Raw genomic sequence first — 18,366 nt, 5'->3', positions numbered from 1 at the left:
TTTATCAAAAGTTCAGGTTCTCGTTCAATTCGTCCAAAAGAATTTGGTGAGGAACACAAAACACAGAGGAAAAAATAAATACACACACTGAGTCTGAGGCACAAAGAGAGCAAAGACACAGTTTATTCAGGACAGAAGCAAAAGTTACACACTCAGAGAAGCGTGTGGGCATCCTCTAGAGTGAGAGGTGCCACCCAGGGTTATTGATCCCCTTTTTGTCTTATTTTTAGCACTTTGAATGGGTGGGGGTCTTTTTGATTAGGGGGGGAATATTCTTTGAGCAGAGGGTTGAGGTGTGGCCTGGATTTGCACCAGGTTGCATCAGCTTCTGGTCCTGTGCGTTTGTCTCCTGAAGCCACCCTACATGCACTCTAGGAGCTGTTTTCCCTTAAATTGTCCCTTACTAGTTGAGTGCCACACGTGGAAGGTCCTATAGGGTCATCAGCAACCTGTGCATTTTTATTGCACATGCTCCATGGTTTTTCATGGTCAGAGTTTCTTGCTCAGATGCTACAAAGTTTCTGTTTTAGATGCCATTCCTCCATGCATCATGGCCTCAGTAAGGGCAAAACAAGGAGGTAGCTTTGCCTTCTGACTCATGCCTGTACATGAGGAGGCTGTCCTGGGGCCCGGCTGTGTCTTTTCTGCCTCAGTGGTGGTCTCAAATATCTTGGCAGCAGTACCGGTGGAGAAAAGCATAAGGAGTCCACGTTTATTTTGAAAATAGAACACTCAGGACCTGCTGTGCAATTGGCTGTGGGAGTTTAGGGAGTGACAGCAACCGGTTCACATCTGAGGTTCTGTTTGAGCAAATGGATAGATGGTGAGGAATTTACTGAATGGGTGAAGACTGGAAAGGGACCAGTGAGGGTTCGAGATCAAGATTTCATACTTAGATGCACTGATTTTGAGATGCTTGTAAAATCCATGTAGAAATGTCAAAAGGAGAGAGATGTGGGTTGGAGATGGAAACAAGTCATCAGCATGCAGCTGGTATTAAAATCCACAGTAATATATGAGATATTCATCTGAGAATGCCCATAAATATAATTTATTTTTATCTCATAAACCTTGTTTTAACTAATTGCTATTTCACACTCTTTCATGTAGGAAAAAAAGTAGAATTAAAAGAAGAAAAAAAATTGTATAACACTCTACCAGCCGCAGAAGGGTCGTGCTAATATTTTGGTATATTACTTTTCAGTTGTTTATCTTCATATTGTAACATATTTACAATCATACCGTGCATACAAATAGGTGTAAAATGTTCTTCTTTATTTATCTTATAAATATTACCCATTTTATTATTTTTATAGAAACTTCTTTTAATATCCACATAAAGAGTCCATCAAATGAAAACTTCAGTAGTCTACTTAACCAATTCTTCATAAATCAGCATTTGCATTGTTTACAGGTTTTATTCATGTGATTAAAAGTGTTTCTAAAAATATCTTTATGGAAAGAATTTCCCACCCCCTATTTCTCACTTTCATATTTAGATTTTTTTTTTTTAGTATAGATATATCCCAGAATGGAGTCTAAGGTTTCTGGACCAGGTGTTCTGGAGGTTAATAAGACCCTTCATGACTAGTTGGGAGGAAACTTCTACCTGCACCACCTAGATTATTGACCAGTGTAGAGGATACCCTCACATGTTGGTTCCCCATTTATCTGTGTTGATCTTAAGGGCTAAAAATAAGTCATCCCAATTTAGAAATTGTGTTGGCTGGCATAGATCTGTTAGTGCTTAAGCAAAGGGGGATAGATGGCTCAGTTAGTTATTTACTACTTAATGTCCGTTTGTCTTGACAATCTTAGATATCAAATATAATGTGCTTGTCTCAGAATTATTTTGACCCATGGAAGAGATGTAATTCACTGTTTCCAGGTCATCCATCTATCATGTACCAAGTGAACAAATAGGAAGAGAACCCCAGTGGTTCAAATACCCTCTAATGATAGATTTTGAAGCTAGAGAAATTTTCTCCTAGAGGTACTCAGCTGGCAGTCCTACATGGTCCTCAGAGAACAGTACTGCCTTTAACATTTCCAAAAATGCTGTGAACCTTTTCTTAACAATACCCTTTAAAGCTGAAAATAAAGAGACTCTCCAGTGGTACTATTTTGACATCCCAAACTAAGAAAGCAAATCATCTTTGATCTATTTTTTTTATTATTCCCTAAACTCAAATGAGTGATCCGCCATCAAAAGTAGTTTTAAAAAAAACAAACCCTGTGCTGAAAATGATAATGAAGCGACAGTGATGCACTGAGCAAAATCAGAGGAGTTCGATTTCCCATGTTTGCGATTGTAATTGAATGTGGAGTCAGGCACAGTATCAGAAAACTGAAGTTTGGGTTTTCCGTCTGCTGATAACTAACTCTGATCCATTCAAGCCACTTACCTTGTTGGTGGCTCAGTTTTGACATTCTTGCAGCAATATTTATTGAATGCATTTCATGGGCCAGATACTGTGCTGTTGCCTAAAGAACCACTGAGCAAGATAGCTAGGGCTCTCTGCTCTCATTAGACGTAGAGTTTAGGAGAAAGACATATACTTAAATAAATAAATACAATAAAGCATTGAGGAGTATTAATGATAGGAGGGAAGAGGGTCTTGTGGGAGCAGATAGAAGGGGATGTAGCTTAGAGAGTTGTATGGAGAGTAGGTTCTCAGAGGATGGGCCCCATCAGGGGAAAGGATAGGGTGGAAGAGGGATGCTCAGATATTTCACATAGAAAGAACAGTACGTGCAAAGTCTTGGCAACTAGAGAGAAGAGAGAGGAGATGGTTTCTAAAATTCAGTGGTCCTAGATGTCTGTGACTTTAAGCTCTATTACAGACACTTCCATGGCAAGCTTCATGGAAGTGACGGGTTTGTGTTTTGCACACACAGGAGCTGAAGGACCCTCATTGTCGGGATGAGATGGCAGCCGCCCGAGGTGCTCTAAAGAAGAACGCCACAATGCTGTACACAGCCTCCCAAGCCTTTCTCCGGCACCCAGATGTTGCCGCCACCAGAGCCAACCGAGATTACGTGTTCAAACAAGTGCAGGAGGCCATTGCCGGCATCTCCAATGCTGCTCAAGCTACCTCGCCCACCGACGAAGCCAAAGGCCACACGGGCATCGGGGAGCTGGCTGCGGCTCTGAACGAATTTGATGTAAGCATCTGGGTGGTATACCCAGAAGGGCGTGTGTTTTCACTGAAAAAAATGTTTTGGGATGAAGGGCCACCAAGATAATATACATTGATTTACCTCTCTTGAGGCTTTTGATAGTAAGTTAAACTACCTGATGTATGACTGTTACTAGGAATCCGACATCTTGGTAGAACCTAGTTTACTGGTCTTTAAGGGAACTAACAACTGTGTTAAAGAGGACCTGATCCCATGCAGGTAGAAACCTTGAACACTGTAACTTTCCTACACCACAGGCTATTTTAGGGACAGTTTATCACTTGCAGGATGATCTTTATTATTAAAGAGGCAAATGTCATAGGCAGTGTAGATGTGGATTGCCTCGATGTTGTGTTTGGGTGAAGAACTGCTCTCAATTTCTTCATTTTCAATCAGTGGTGAGCAGACTCCACTGCCCTCTCATCCCATCCGGGATCCTGGTCTTCCTCGCATCAGCCCCTCTGGGTGGCACCTCTGCTAGTCCCGTGAATGACCCACAATCTGAACCTACTATTTCTAGGGGTGTGTCCCAATGAGGGAAGCAGTAGAAGGATGGCTCACTGTGCCATAGTCATGGCAACCGAATGAATGGAGAGGATGCATGTCATCAACAGCCTGGGATGACAGCTCTCACTGCCCCTGGGCCAGGATACAGCCCACCTGTGAGAAGGTGGAATTCAGTTGAGTTCATCCCATGTTCAGTGAGAGCCTACATGTGTTGTGAGCTAAAAACATTTATAAATAATTAGTATCTGCTTTTAAGAGTTATATTTTCCCTTAGAGGAGATGAAGGATGCAGAAATGTACTGAAACCCTTTAAGTGATAAAATACAATGTAACAGGAATTCATAGGAGAAGAATTGATTACTTAACAGCTGTGGAGAAAGATGATGAGTTTGCTTTTGGATATGTTGACATGAATTTTTGGCAGGAGATGACTGGCTGCCTGCTAGAAAACAGAACCAGGAGCAAATGATTGTTAAAGGTATGGAGATGGATGATATAAAGGAAGGATAATTATAACACTTTATACACAGATAATTCTTTCCAGTTTTCACAGGCATCTCTCTTCTTTCTTTTATTTTTTCAGTTAGTCAAAAAAAATACATATATTGAACTCAGACTATATATATATTATTTCCAAAGTTTCTAAAATAAGGATTAAATACAATAAATTTCAAGTATTTACCACAGAAATTAGGCCTTAACATGTAGTGTATTCACAAAGTTTTAGGAGACAACAGAAAATTCGTTGGAACTAATAAGATACTTCAGTGAGGTTATTGATTTTAAAATAAAGATATAGAAGTTACTAGATTTCCATAATGTAAAAAAAAAAATAGAATAATAGAAAAGAGATCCTGTTCACAAAGTAAACAATAAAAATAATTTGTTGGCTTTATTTCACTACTTAATTTTATTTCTTTATTATGTTAGAAATAATCCTGATACAAATGTAGAGGATCTAAGATAGAAAATTATATTACTTTACTGAGGGGTAAGTTGTACTTTTTGGTAAATGATGTCATGATCCCAGGTAGGAAAAACTATTGACCCTATCAGTTTTTTAATATTCAGACAATCTGTATAAAAATTCTAGGAGGGTTTTTTTGGAACTTGACAGAGTGATGATAATTTTTTTTTTCCTTTTATTTTTTCTGGGTTAAGAATGAATGAGCCCATAATTTAAAAAAACAAAAATGAGCAGGTCATGCACTCAGATATTAACACATTACAATGCCACTTAATTTTTACTGAGTGCATTAGAATAAAATTGTCTCATCAGTTAAACAGAATAGAAAATTATAACATTAACTACAAAATTATTTTATGAAATGATGCTTTCTTTTTTTTTTTTTTTTTTTTGCGGTACGCGGGCCTCTCACCGTTGTGGCCTCTCCCGTCGCGGAGCACAGGCTCTGGACACGCAGGCTCAGCGGCCATGGCTCACGGGCCCAGCCGCTCCGTGGCATGTGGGATCTTCCCAGACTGGGGCACGAATCCGTGTCCCCTGCATCGGCAGGCGGACTCTCAACCACTGCACCACCAGGGAAGCTCTGAAATGGTGCTTTTTAAAATTAAAGAATATTTAGATTTTGACACAATTACACTTTTATAATCATAGTTTATTTTATAATCAAAAAGTAAACAATAAAGCCTAAGTGAGAACCTGGTAATAGAGTAGATATGCAGCATACAGAGGACTCTCTTGAAGGAATGTCCAGACTCTTCACCTGCTGCCGCCTTCTGCCCGAGAGCGTGGTGACTGCAGCTTCCCATTCTCTTTGTATCTCAGCCATTTTCATTGTATCTCAACCATTTTCATTAAAAGGAGCTTTTACCTGCAGTGAATTTAACAATTGAGGCATCATTTGGGTTATTATGGCTTTGGATTCAGAAAATAAAACTTAGGCCATGTGGGAAAAGTCTACTAGTAAAGTATGTTGGAGTACTTTCCAACTGTTCTAATAGGTTGGTATCTTCTCATTATGGACAAATAGGCTTTGGGAGGTTAACATATGAATGCAATAGTCAAAGATTTTTTTTTATAAAAAAAGTGGCATATTAACTAAGTCACTAATTATATTTTATTAACTTTATCTGTTGCTATGTGTCATTATAAATATTAACTAAGTAATGTTTATTACTTATATTAACTCAGTATCTTATATGTTAACTAATTGTATATTATATTAGCTTAGTATATTAACCAAGTAATATTGTATTATTAAATGTATATTAGTTCTCAAACTATGGAAGTTGCATGCAACATTATCTAATGTTTAAAATTGTATTTCTGAGATGTTGACAGAAATCAACATGTGGAGCTGTCTCAATTAGCAATTCATAGATAGTAATTCCATTTGGTGTGGTTCTTTAAAAACAGTTATTTAGTAAATGAAATTGATTTCAGTACTTTCTCAAAAGTAGTAATGCTAGTAAAATATTATTATTTAAAGATATAATGTAATTAACCAGTTATAGATTTTTTATCATTTCTGACACCAGCAAACCTAGACAGTCCTTAATTATATTTGAAAATCTCTCACTAAAATAATGTTCCATTTCTCTTTGTAACAGAATTATACATTTCTGTTCTATATTTGCATAATGAATACCTCGGTATTTTTTATTTCCCAGGCGTATTGACTTGAAGTTGATTTAGAATTCACAGGCATTTGTCTTAAATCCTAAATGCTGTTCTCAGATATTAAACAAATTGATATTACATTGGGTGGGAAACTCACTGACACTTCCTGTGATTTACTTTTCTGGTAATATCCCTTACCGGTGCTTGGTTTGGTGGCTTGCCAATGTAATAGGGATTTGAAAAAGTCAAGCAACTTTGAGATTCTGAAGTGAAAAGAACCGTACAAATACAAAATATATTTTCAGTCATCCTCTAATGTTGAATTTGAAGTCCAGACCATTTCATAATAATAGTCATCATTGTGTTAAACCCAGTTTTTCTGGGAGGTAGGATGCAGAAGTGGCTTCGAGTTTCTCAGTTGATTAAGAACAAGGGAAAAATTAGTATTTTTGCATTCATTTGTCTAAAATTATAGGATTGATTTCTACCTAGTTATAGTTGTATAACTATATAGTTATAATTATGGCTCAATGCTCGGTGACCTATTTTCTGGCATTATTATCCTACCTACATGAAGAGTTGATGTAGTGATTTATAAAGCAAAAGACTGAAAGAAAAAACCCAGTATTTTAACAACTTGAAACTGTCAAGAGAGTCTCTAATGATATAACAGCAAAAAGTAAAATGATTGCTAATCAACGGAAAAATCAACCTCTGTTTAAAATGTGGCAACTTGAGATAGGTAATTTTATCTAGTGAAGCTATCTACTAAGGGATACTGAAAAGAATTTAGAAAAATGTGGTGACTGCTCAGAAGTAAATCATGTTATCATGTCAATTTTGACTGCTAGAAAACTTCCAAGAGTGGGAGAAAGGAAGATGAAAATTTATTCCTAAAGAATCTCGTTATTATTTTAAAGAAAAGAGAGGATGCCGTGCCTTGTTTTTTGAAGCTTTCTTTTGTAGATGAAGATACTTTAGAAAAATGGAAATTGACACCATTCACGGTCCAGTCTTCATAATTGATAGCTATTTTGCTTTTACAGTTATTATTTTCTTTTAAATCAGACAATTCCTCTAACCTTAATCTCGAAGTCCTCTAATCTTAAGCATTCTACTTGTGGTTTTGCTTCTTTCTTTTCCCATTTCCCTGGGAATTGGCTTGACTAATAATTCTCTTTTGCTTTTACATTTAATTTCTCCTACTCCACTTGTTTGGTTCCCTCAGCCTATAGAAAAAATGTATTTGTATTCTACAACCTAAAAAGAAAATGAATTAAAATGTTAGACTACCATACTTGCCATCTTCTCATTATTCACTCTTTGTTTTCCTTACAGAGTTAAGAAGTAGATTCTAATCTACTTGGCCTCTGACTAGCTCTTACCTCTTTCAGCCTTGTTGTCTACCCTCTACTCCTGCCCTTCCTCTGTGATACTATGTCTGAGGGTCTCTAGGGAACGTTCACTCATGAAATCTTTGTGCTCTTATTTTCTAGTTTTTGACTGCTTCACCTTTGGAAAGAGGGTGGCATTGAATAGTATTAACTATACTTTCTCTTTCACTGTATTACTTCTCACCTGCAAGATTTAAATATCTGTGCTTGAGAAGTAGGACAGCCTGGTCTCAACCACATTGAGCTGAAATGTCACCATGACATACCAACCCTGTGTAAGTTGCCATGTTTATTTCTGCCTAATTTTTCATACCTCCCCTCTACCTTTTAGGTTTTCTTCCTTTTTTCTCCTTCTTTTAAAATACATTTTCATTTCTTGATCCAGTGCTAATTCTCTCACTGATCTGGTGTTCAGTGGGTGGAAATGTTGGAGTGTGAGTATGAGGAATGATGAGACATCTGTATCACAGGTGGATGAGGACGGCAAGGATCTATAATTGACAATGTTAAGGGATTGAGCCTAACTACAGTGGGAGAGAATTGTCACACCCCAGGAAGCAGCTTCGTGCTCCAGTGTTTACTCCCTATAGGGTTATTCCAACTGTGTGCTGTCCTCAGCGGGTGCACTCAGATTCTAGGAGATTTAGTCCAAAGAAAGAGGTGAAGGAACAGGAGTCCAGGTGACAGCAATCACTTCACAGCAGGACCCCAGCTCATTGCTGGGACATGAAAAGAGGTTTCTGGGTACCTGAGAGTAATAACAACCCTGGACTAGGGTTTGGGATCCAGGGTTGGCATATAGCTCCAGTGAAGAGCTGGAGGGCTATGTAGATCACTTAGGTCACAGGCCCAAATACATGACCTCAGAGATCTATGCTGAAGGAATCTGAAGTAGAGTTTTTCTGTTGACCCCCTTCTCCAAATATCACTCTTCATATTTTTGAAGAGGAAATAATTATTTCTTATTCTTGTTACCAGGGCCAGATAGATGCTCCTGGGGAAGCGCTAGTCCCTTAAGGAGCCATGAACCAGAATTCTGGCTGGCTCAGGGATTCTTAAAGGGTTTTATTGATTCATGGTCTCTACAACATCAGGCAAGGAGGAAGGTCTCCTTGGAGAAGTACATTTCACAGAGCCTCTTATTCAGTCCTTTCCCAGTTGTAACCCTCCCTTTGGCTGTGGAAATCAACATAGTTATTTATCAGAGAGGCTCACCCCAGGCCTCATCTCCTTCTCTGATGTTCTGTAAAGTTATTCTGACTGCAGACATCTGGTAACCCCCATATTGGGTTAAGAAGATCATAAGTTTTCTATGTACTTGTTTACATTAGAGTGAGGGTGGAGAGAGGAGAGGAGAGGGCCCCATCAAAATACTGTAAACACACTGGTAAGGAAAATGCAAGATGTAGCTCATGTTCTAAAGCAATTAGCAAAGTGGAGGGACAAATGCATACAAATAAAAGCCAGTAAGCAGGACCATTTAACTTTTGAAAAGCAATTTCAGATTTCTAATTCAGGTGCTACAAAGATGGAGCAGGCAAGCTCAGCAATCTTCTGCCTGTCTGAGTTCATGCCAATATTTCTAAAGGCTTAATATCTGTGCAGTTACTATGTCTGTTATTCTTTAATACATGTATTTGTACTCCTTAATAATGCTCTCTGCTATATTCCTATGAAGCGGTTCCCACTTAATTGGCTTTTGGAAGTAGCCTAGGACATTGGGAAGAGCCCAGAACTTGGATTCAAATGTCTGGCTACTACTTAAAGCCCTGTAAGTAACAAAGGATGTGTGACCTTAAGTTACCGAGATAGCATCTCTAAGCCTCGGGATAAGGTTTAGGCACAGGAGAGCTAAGATCATTCATAAAGGTGTAAAGGAGAAATACTTACTGAACAGGTATAGTTACTGCAGTGCTTAAATGCTGTGGCATGCACCTATATACATAGTATGCACCTAACCTTCTGTGTGTGTGTGGCAGGGGTGAGATGAGGGAGGGTGAAATCAGAGAAGAATTCCTGGAGGACGTGGTGCATGAGTAGGAATTAACATGATGAGTGTGAATGAGACTGTTTCTCAGACAGAAAGAACATCCTTGCATGCAGAGGTGTGGTGGGTAGAGGAAACGTAAGCTATTTGGTTCTGGAGCCCAGGGAGAAATCTGGCTAAGTCGGTGAGCTGGAGGAAGCTTCTAGAGGCGTGTAGGCCTTGAAAGGGGCTGGGCTTCAACCTGAAGACATTAGGGAGTTGCTGGCGATCTAAGCAGGGGAATGTATGCATGGTCAGATTTGTGTTTTTAAATATCTGTTTGGCTGCAGAGTGGAGAACGGATTGGAAAAGGGCAAGGCTGCAGTGCAGCGAGAGTGATTAGGGCGAGAGGTTATGAATGTCTGAGGACATTGTGAGAACAGGAATGGGAAGAAGTGGATGGATCTGAACCACATTGAAGGAGTAGAATCAACAGGCCTTGAGGACTGTACTTCTTATTTTCATTTACTGAAAGAGTTAATGCTTTGTATAGTAAGCTTTAATTATGTAAAAAAACCAAACATTTTTACAGGTCCAGTTGTGAAGTCTTGGGAATTTTCAGTCTTTTGTGGGATATTTGTTTTTTTATGTAATACAACTTTCTTGCATTGATTTCTGTTTTCTGGCTCTTAATTTACTTAACTTACATTCCTCCCAATATAATTATGAAATGCCTGGTAATTTATAGATATATATTTTGAACATTTTATTCCAAATTCTACAATATCTAGGATTTTTCTAATTTAGTTTAAGCTATTTATGTTTAATCGAGCTCCAATTAGTGTGTGCTTGCTAATGTTTATTTTACTTTTAAAAAACAACAAACTTTTACACACACTTTAAAAAAGTGGAGACATTTTCCCATGTGGTAGGACGTAATAGTAATAACAGGGTTAGTAGGGTCCAGCAATTCTCATATCTTCTCTGAATCGATCTGCCCTTTTTCACTCTGGCAAATTAAACTCACCAAAATGTACTTTTAATCCTTCCTAGCTAGAAACATTCGGTGGTGTTTTAGCATTCTTTATCACACACTGACATCTGGTGGCCAAATAGAACATTAAACCATACTCCAGTGGGTTTCTGTCTAACTGTAAACATAGCACAACCTAAATACATGCTATGCGGCCAAACTCAGGGGATGTAAATATGGAGAGGGTGTAGCCTGCCTTCAGAGAACTGTTAGTCTGCTTATGACAGCTTTTGTAAACTAATGTTATACAGTGGATGTTGCATTAATCCCTTTTGGAAAAGTTTGTAGCCCTGGGAAGGTGGTAAAGATGGATACAGATGCAAATGAGTTTATAGCAAGAGATGCTCAAGGCAGGGTGGAGTTTTGAGGGATTCTACTGGCTGAGTGTGAGACAGTCAGCCAACATCTGGGACAAGGTATTCTTCCTGAGCCAGGAAGCAGGGACCCATTTATCCAGTATCATCATTTATTGCTGAGAAATCTTATTCTGGAACATTGATGCCTCCCATGTCTTCTTGCTTCCCAGAAACTTTAGCTTTATAAGGTGTTATAAGCCTAGGAGTATTTCCTGATAGCATCATTTACTTTTCTGTCATGTCTTATTATAATTACACCAAGGAAATATCCCAAGACAATTTAATTTCTCTTCTACATTTCAATTAGCAAACATGGAGCTACAAAACATCATTGTGCAAAATAGCAGAATGATATTTGAAATATCCTTCTTGAAAATTGTGGTTCAAATTCTCATTTATTTGCCTCCCTGATGTCTTTAATCAAAAGTATTATATTTCCAATCAAGTTCTATTTCTTTTCACAAGGGAAAATGTAAGAACCTGTATTTTCCCCAAGATAATATTTTTCTCCTTTAAGAATATTGACTGATTCTGTGGATCTGAGTTCACCTTTATTTCAAATAATTAGTACTAAATCTAACAGTGAATATTGACATAATTGATTATCATATTCTAAACTGTCTAAATATGTGATGGCAAATATGATTTTGATTATCATTTATTTATTAGCCATACTATAAAATTTGGGAACCAAACAAGTCCTTTTATCTAGTGAACTGTTTAGTGGTGAAACGTGTGATTTCTTTAAAATGCTCACCTCCTTGGTCTTATTTTTTTATGATTTCTTGTGTTAGAGTGCTTGTCTGTACTTAGCCCTCCAGAATTATACCTTCCCCTTCTTGTGTGTTTCCTATGGTACAGTAATGAGGATGTACTTGGTACTCATTTTTAAGATTTAGTTTGATTCTGTGGTGAACTACACACTCACACACACACAGCTCTTCCTAAAACACTCATTTGGATTTCTCATCAAACAAATTCCTTAACATACTTCCCGAACTTCTCCAGCAGCATGTTCGGGAAACTTTACTACAACCTATTGAGTCCCATTGTTCATTTCTCCAAATGTTCTCTGATACCCTGTTTTGTTCTTATTACACACATTCATTGAGCTAAGGCGGTAGGGAAATGGTTACCCATGGATGCACGTGTGGCAGAAAAAATTGCAGGCAGCTGATGTAACTGAGGGCATTAGTCCCGTGTTCATCCTCCTGGTTACGCTAGTCACGCTGGTGGACAATATGACATCATGGTGTAGGGCAAACAAAACAAGCTCGTGTCTGAATCCAGCCACAGAACTCTTCCTTCTATGCCTCTGCTTCTGAATCTATAAAATGGGGTAATAATGTTGACTCCTCAAGATTGTGATAGTAATTTTATGGGATGAACATTCATAGGTGCCTAATCCATGGTAGGCTAGTTATTACCTTTTTCTCCTACCTCTCTTAACAGAAATGTCAGCCAGACATCTTCTACCCAAAGTTAGTGTTAAAGCTGTTTCCTAGAAAAGTCTTAGGGATCAGTACCTGATCGAAAAGTTGTTAATGTCACTTGACAGTAGTTATAGATACAGTAATACCATTCACTCTTCTGCGGCCATATCTACACCATCATGCACAACAGCCTCCAAAGAAGGTTTGACCAGAGCATAAGCAATCTTTTTTTTTTTTTTTTTGCGGTACGGTACGCGGGCCTCTCACTGTTGTGGCCTCTCCCGTTGTGTAGCACAGGCTCCGGACGCGCAGGCTCAGCGACCATGGCTCACGGGCCCAGCCGCTCCACAGCATGTGAGATCTTCCCGGACCGGGGCACGAACCCATGTCCCTTGTATCGGCAGGCGGACTCCCAACAACTGTGCCACCAGGGAAGCCCAAGCAATCTTTAAAAAAAAAAAAAAAAAATTATTAGTATTTTTTATTGATGTATAGTTGTTTAATAGTGTTGTGTTAATTTCTGCTGTACAGCAAAGTCATTCAGATATATATATATGTGTATATATATATGTTCTTTTTATATTCTTTTCTATTATGGTTTATCATAGGATATAGTATATAGTTCCCTGTGCTCTACAGTAGGACCTTATTGTTTCTCCATTCTATATGCAATAGTTTGTGTCTGCTAACCCCAACCTCCCAGTCCGTCCCTCCCCCACCCCCTTCCCCCTTGGCAACCACAAGTCCATCCTTTAGGTCTATATCAGTGAGTCTGTTTCTGTTTCATAGATAAGTTCATTTGTGTCATATTTTAGATTCCACATATAAGTGATATCATATGACATTTGTCTTTCTCTTTCTGACTTCACTTAGTATGATCATCTCTAGTTGCATCCATGTTGCCAAAGCATAAGCAATCTTGAAAGGTGGCCAATTCTGCATCACAGGGGAAAAACCCAAGCAGAGATTAAATAACCACCTGGCTGAAGGATGAGTCTTAAAGTGAGAACTTGTACGTCCCGCGCTAACACTGAGCGTGTAAGTTTTCTCATTGTGTTTATTCGGAAATTCTCTTTGCTTTACTGGCTTCTGATGTAGTGAAAGCCACCTTTCGCTTCACATTAAGCGTCCGATTTCTTCAGGTCTGGGGGTCTCTGAGATGCTCATAGTACACCTGGAAGGAAGAGGGGCGACTGAGAGAAAGGGGTGGGGAAAGAGGATGAAATGATGGTTCCTTCTCTCCCCAGGGACCACAGTGTAAACGAATTTATCACTTTTCTAACGTGTTCTTTTACAACATGATATCTTTTCAGCACAATTAATTAGCAAGACACGCCACTTGTTTTAAAGATGTAATACGAAAACTAGGGAAAAATAAAGCAGTGTGAAAAGACAGTGTTGAATCCTACCTTTGATTAATGCTCAGCTTTTCTATCACTAATATTCTCTTGAAATTTTCCAGGATTCTCAGTTGTGGAGAGGAGTAAGACTTCCCCATGTTCTAGATTGAGGATGGACCTATATTTCCCAGACTAGAATATAAACTTACAGGTCAGAGAGAATTTCTAATATAGAAATTTCTAATACAGGGATTTCTAATTCAGAAAATCAAAGATTAATAGTACTAAAAGTCCCTTTGTTCCAGTCTAGTCCATATAAGCCAATTTATAAATGTAAGAAGTGATTTCCAGAGAGATCAAACATTTTGCTCAAACTCAACACAAGTAATTATTCTCATAACCAAAGGAGGAATACAAGTCTTTTGATTTCAGCTGTATTGGCGAAGAATGGGGTGGGAGGTGTTATCATTACCATCTCCATCAACTCCCTAAAGATACCCCAATAATCACACAATCTAAGTAGAAGAATATGCTCACTGTGCAAATGCAGCCTCCAGGCAGGTCCTGTCTTACTCCCAACCAGTTTCCCTCTCCTAAAACTGTCCTAGGAGGAAATTCTGGAGCCGACACTGCTTGTTTCCCAGGTCCCTGCTTCGGTTGCTCCTCTGAAAGCACTAGAAATATATATGTGCATCTCTCTGTTTGAAAATAACTTAATAGCATCTTCCATAATGCTTCTTCAGCTTATTCTGATCACTGAGGGCTTGGCACAGTCTTTAAGCACAAAAACATCACCAATCAGAAAAAAAGTTTTCTGCAGAACAATTTTTTTTTTTTTTTTACAAAGACCTGTCACAGATTTGAAGATGACATTTGGGGATATCTGAAGGAGGAGAAGATCTCTAAGGTTGGAAAAGATAATGTACTTTATCTGTCACTGACCCCGCAGAGTGTAGCAGCCCTTTGGCATGTGGATGCAGGCTGTTTTTATTTCCAGATTCTCTCAAGTCTACATACCAGATTCACTTTTAAAATATGGAGCAGAAAATAAACCTGAAGTGACACAAGGCAAAGGCAGAATTAATAGTAACATTCTAGCACCTAAGCACTTATTTATGTAGTAAGGAGATATGAAAAACCAAATTTGTAGTGAAAATATCCAAAAAAACCTGAATATCTCCCAGATTTTCTTTAGGTAGCAGTGACTATGAGTATTTTTCCCCTGTATTTCTCATTTCCCAAGCTTTCTCTCACTAATATTCCTTAATTTAGAAAAATATTTTGCTTGAAAAAATTTAAAACTCTGTTTGCAGACACGTTGCAAATATAAAAATAAAGAATACCACATATTCTTTACCTAGATTTACCTATGCTTAGTATTTTTCTCCATTTGCTGTGTCATTTGTCATCTCTCTCTGTCTCTCCCAGGCACACAAACTCTTTATTTTTAAATGGTTAAAGGCAACCTTATTTTATACATACACACACATACACACACACACACACACACACACACACACACACACACACACAAACACACATGCCCAGACAAACAGTAGAGAATCTCTCCCAAATTATTTCCATTAAGAATTACAGATTTGGGCTTCCCTGGTGGTGCAGTGGTTGAGAGTCCACCTGCCGATGCAGGGGACGCGGGTTCGTGCCCCGGTCCTGGAAGACCCCACATGCCGTGGAGTGGCTGGGCCCGTGAGCCATAGCTGCTGAGCCTGTGCATCTGGAGCCTGTGCTCCGCAACGGGAGAGGCCACAAGAGTGAGAGGCCCGCGAAAAAAGAATTACAGATTTATAAGAGGGGTGACATCAGAGCACCCATAAATTGACTAGTTTGACTAGTTCAAAAAATTATTAATTTAATGGAGGGCTGTAGTTACAACAAAATCTCCCCAGATATTGACTTCACACAGTAATTACCATGAAAAATTGTGTCCTTAAAACTAGATGGTTAAATAAAGTAATCATTTATCTAAGTTTGACTAATCCATGCCCACGTATTCTCAATTTTAGTGTTAAACAAACGAACAAACAAAAAAAAACAACATTAAATAGACTTAAGTTTGTTCCCAGTGGATCATCGTATAATATATATGTATATGTATATATATATATATATATATATACATCTTTATTGGAGTAATTGGTTTACAATGGTGTCTTACTTTCTGCTTTATAACAAAGTGAATCAATTATACGTATACATATGTTCCCATATCTCTTCGCTCTTGCATCTCCTTCCCTCCCACCCTCCCTATCCCACCCCTCTAGGTGGTGACAAAGCACCGAGCTGATCTCCCTGTGCTATGCGGCTGCTTCCCACTAGCTATCTACCTTACGTTTGGTAGTGTATATATGTCCATGCCACTCTCTCGCTTTGTCACAGCTTACCCTTCCCCCTTCCCATATCCTCAAGTCCATTCTCCAGTAGGTCTGTGTCTTTATTCCTGTCTTACCCCTAGGTTCTTCATGACATTTTCTTTTTCTTAAATTCCATATATATGTGTTAGCATACAATATTTGTCTTTCTCTTTCTGACTTACTTCACTCTGTATGACAGACTCTAGGTCCATCCACCTCATTACAAATAGCTCAATTTCGTTTCTTTTTATGGCTGAGTAATATTCCATTGTATATATGTGCCACATCTTCTTTATTCATTCATCCGATGATGGACACTTAGGTTGTTTCTATCTTTGGGCTATTGTAAATAGAGCTGCAATGAACATTTGGGTACATGACTCTTTTTGAATTAAGGTTTTCTCAGAGTGTATGTCCAGTAATGGTATTGCTGGGTCATATGGTAGTTTGACTTGTAGTTTTTTGTTTTCTTTTTTTTTTTTTTTAACATCTTTATTGGGGTATAACTGCTTTACAATGGTGTGTTAGTTTCTGCTTTATAACAAAGTGAATCAGTTATACATATACATATGTTCCCATATCTCTTCCCTCTTGCATCTCCCTGCCTCCCACCCTCCCTATCCCACCCCTCCAGGCGGTCACAAAGCACCGAGTCGATATCCCTGTGCATGCGGCTGCTTCCCACTAGCTATCTACCTTACGTTTGTTAGTGTATATATGTCCATGCCACTCTCTCGCTTTGTCTCAGCTTCCCCTTCCCCTTCCCCATATCCTCAAGTCCATTCTCTAGTAGGTCTATGTCTTTATTCCTGTCTTACCCATAGGTTCTTCATGACATTTTTTTTCTTAAATTCCATATATATGTGTTAGCATACGATATTTGTCTTTCTCTTTCTGACTTACTTCACTCTGTATGACAGACTCTAGGTCCATCCACCTCATTACAAATAGCTCAATTTCGTTTCTTTTTATGGCTGAGTAATATTCCATTGTATATATGTGCCACTTCTTCTTTATCCATTCATCCGATGATGGACACTTAGGTTGTTTCCATCTCTGGTCTATTGTAAATAGAGCTGCAATGAACATTTTGGTACATGACTCTTTTTGAATTAAGGTTTTCTCAGGGTATATGTCCAGTAATGGGATTGCTGGGTCATATGGTATTTCTATTTGTAGTTTTTTAAGGAACCTCCATACTGTTCTCCATAATGGCTGTACCAATTCACATTCCCTCCAGCAGTGCAAGAGTGTTCCATTTTCTCTACACTCTCTCCAGCATTTATTGTTTCTAGATTTTTTGATGATGGCTGTTCTGACTGGTGTGAGGTGATATCTCATTGTAGTTTTGATTTACATTTCCCTAATGATTAATGATGTTGAGCATTCTTTCATGTGTTTGTTGGAAGTCTGTATATCTTCTTTGGAGAAATGTCTATTTAGGTCTTCTGCCCATTTTTGGATTGGGTTTTTTGTTTTTTTGTTATTGAGCTGCATGGGCTGCTTGTAAGATTTGGAGATTAATCCTTTGTCAGTTGCTTCATTTGCAAATATTTTCTCCCATTCTGAGGGTTGTCTTTTGTGCTTGTTTATGGTTTCCTTTGCTGTGCAAAAGCTTTGAAGTTTCATTAGGTCCCATGTGTTTATTTTTGTTTTTATTTCCATTTCACTAGGAGGTGGGTCAAAAAGGATCTTGCTGTGATTTATGTTATAGAGTGTTCTGCCTATGTTTTCCTCTAAGAGTTTGATAGTTTCTGGCCTTACATTTAGGTCTTTAATCCATTTTGAGCTTATTTTTGTGTATGGTGTTAGGGAGTGATCTAATCTCATACTTTTACATGTACCTGTCCAGTTTTCCCAGCACCACTTATTGAAGAGGCTGTCCTTTCTCCACTGTACATTCCTGCCTCCTTTTTCAAGGATAAGATGACCATATGTGCCTGGGTTTATCTCTGGGCTTTCTATCCTGTTCCATTGATCTATCTTTCTGTTTTTGTGCAAGTACCATACTGTCTTGATTACTGTAGCATTGTAGTATAGTCTGAAGTCAGGAAGCCTGATTCCTCCAGCTCCATTTTTCGTTCTCAACATTGCTTTGGCTATTCGGGGTCTTCTGTGTTTCCATACAAATTGTGAAATTTTTTGTTCTAGTTCTGTGAAAAATGCCAGTGGTAGTTTGATAGGAATTGCAATGAATCTGT

The 18,366-nt window shown here is 38.5% G+C and overlaps 1 protein-coding gene across 3 annotated transcripts in view; it reads left to right on the top strand.

Annotated features, from left to right (window-relative positions):
• CTNNA2 (catenin alpha 2) overlaps positions 1–18,366 on the top strand; it is a 1,200,774-nt gene that overhangs the window by 390,461 nt on the left and 791,947 nt on the right. For all 3 annotated transcript variants that reach the window (XM_049695784.1, XM_049695785.1, XM_049695786.1), the window contains one exon: positions 2,899–3,165. In XM_049695784.1, coding sequence (XP_049551741.1) covers positions 2,899–3,165 — 267 coding nt within the window. The remainder of the gene's footprint in view (positions 1–2,898; positions 3,166–18,366) is intronic.

Source organism: Orcinus orca, chromosome 13, assembly GCF_937001465.1.
Source record: "Orcinus orca chromosome 13, mOrcOrc1.1, whole genome shotgun sequence".
NCBI lineage: Eukaryota > Metazoa > Chordata > Mammalia > Artiodactyla > Delphinidae > Orcinus > Orcinus orca.
Note: the sequence above shows the minus strand (reverse complement) of the source record. Positions and strands in the feature narration are given on the sequence as shown.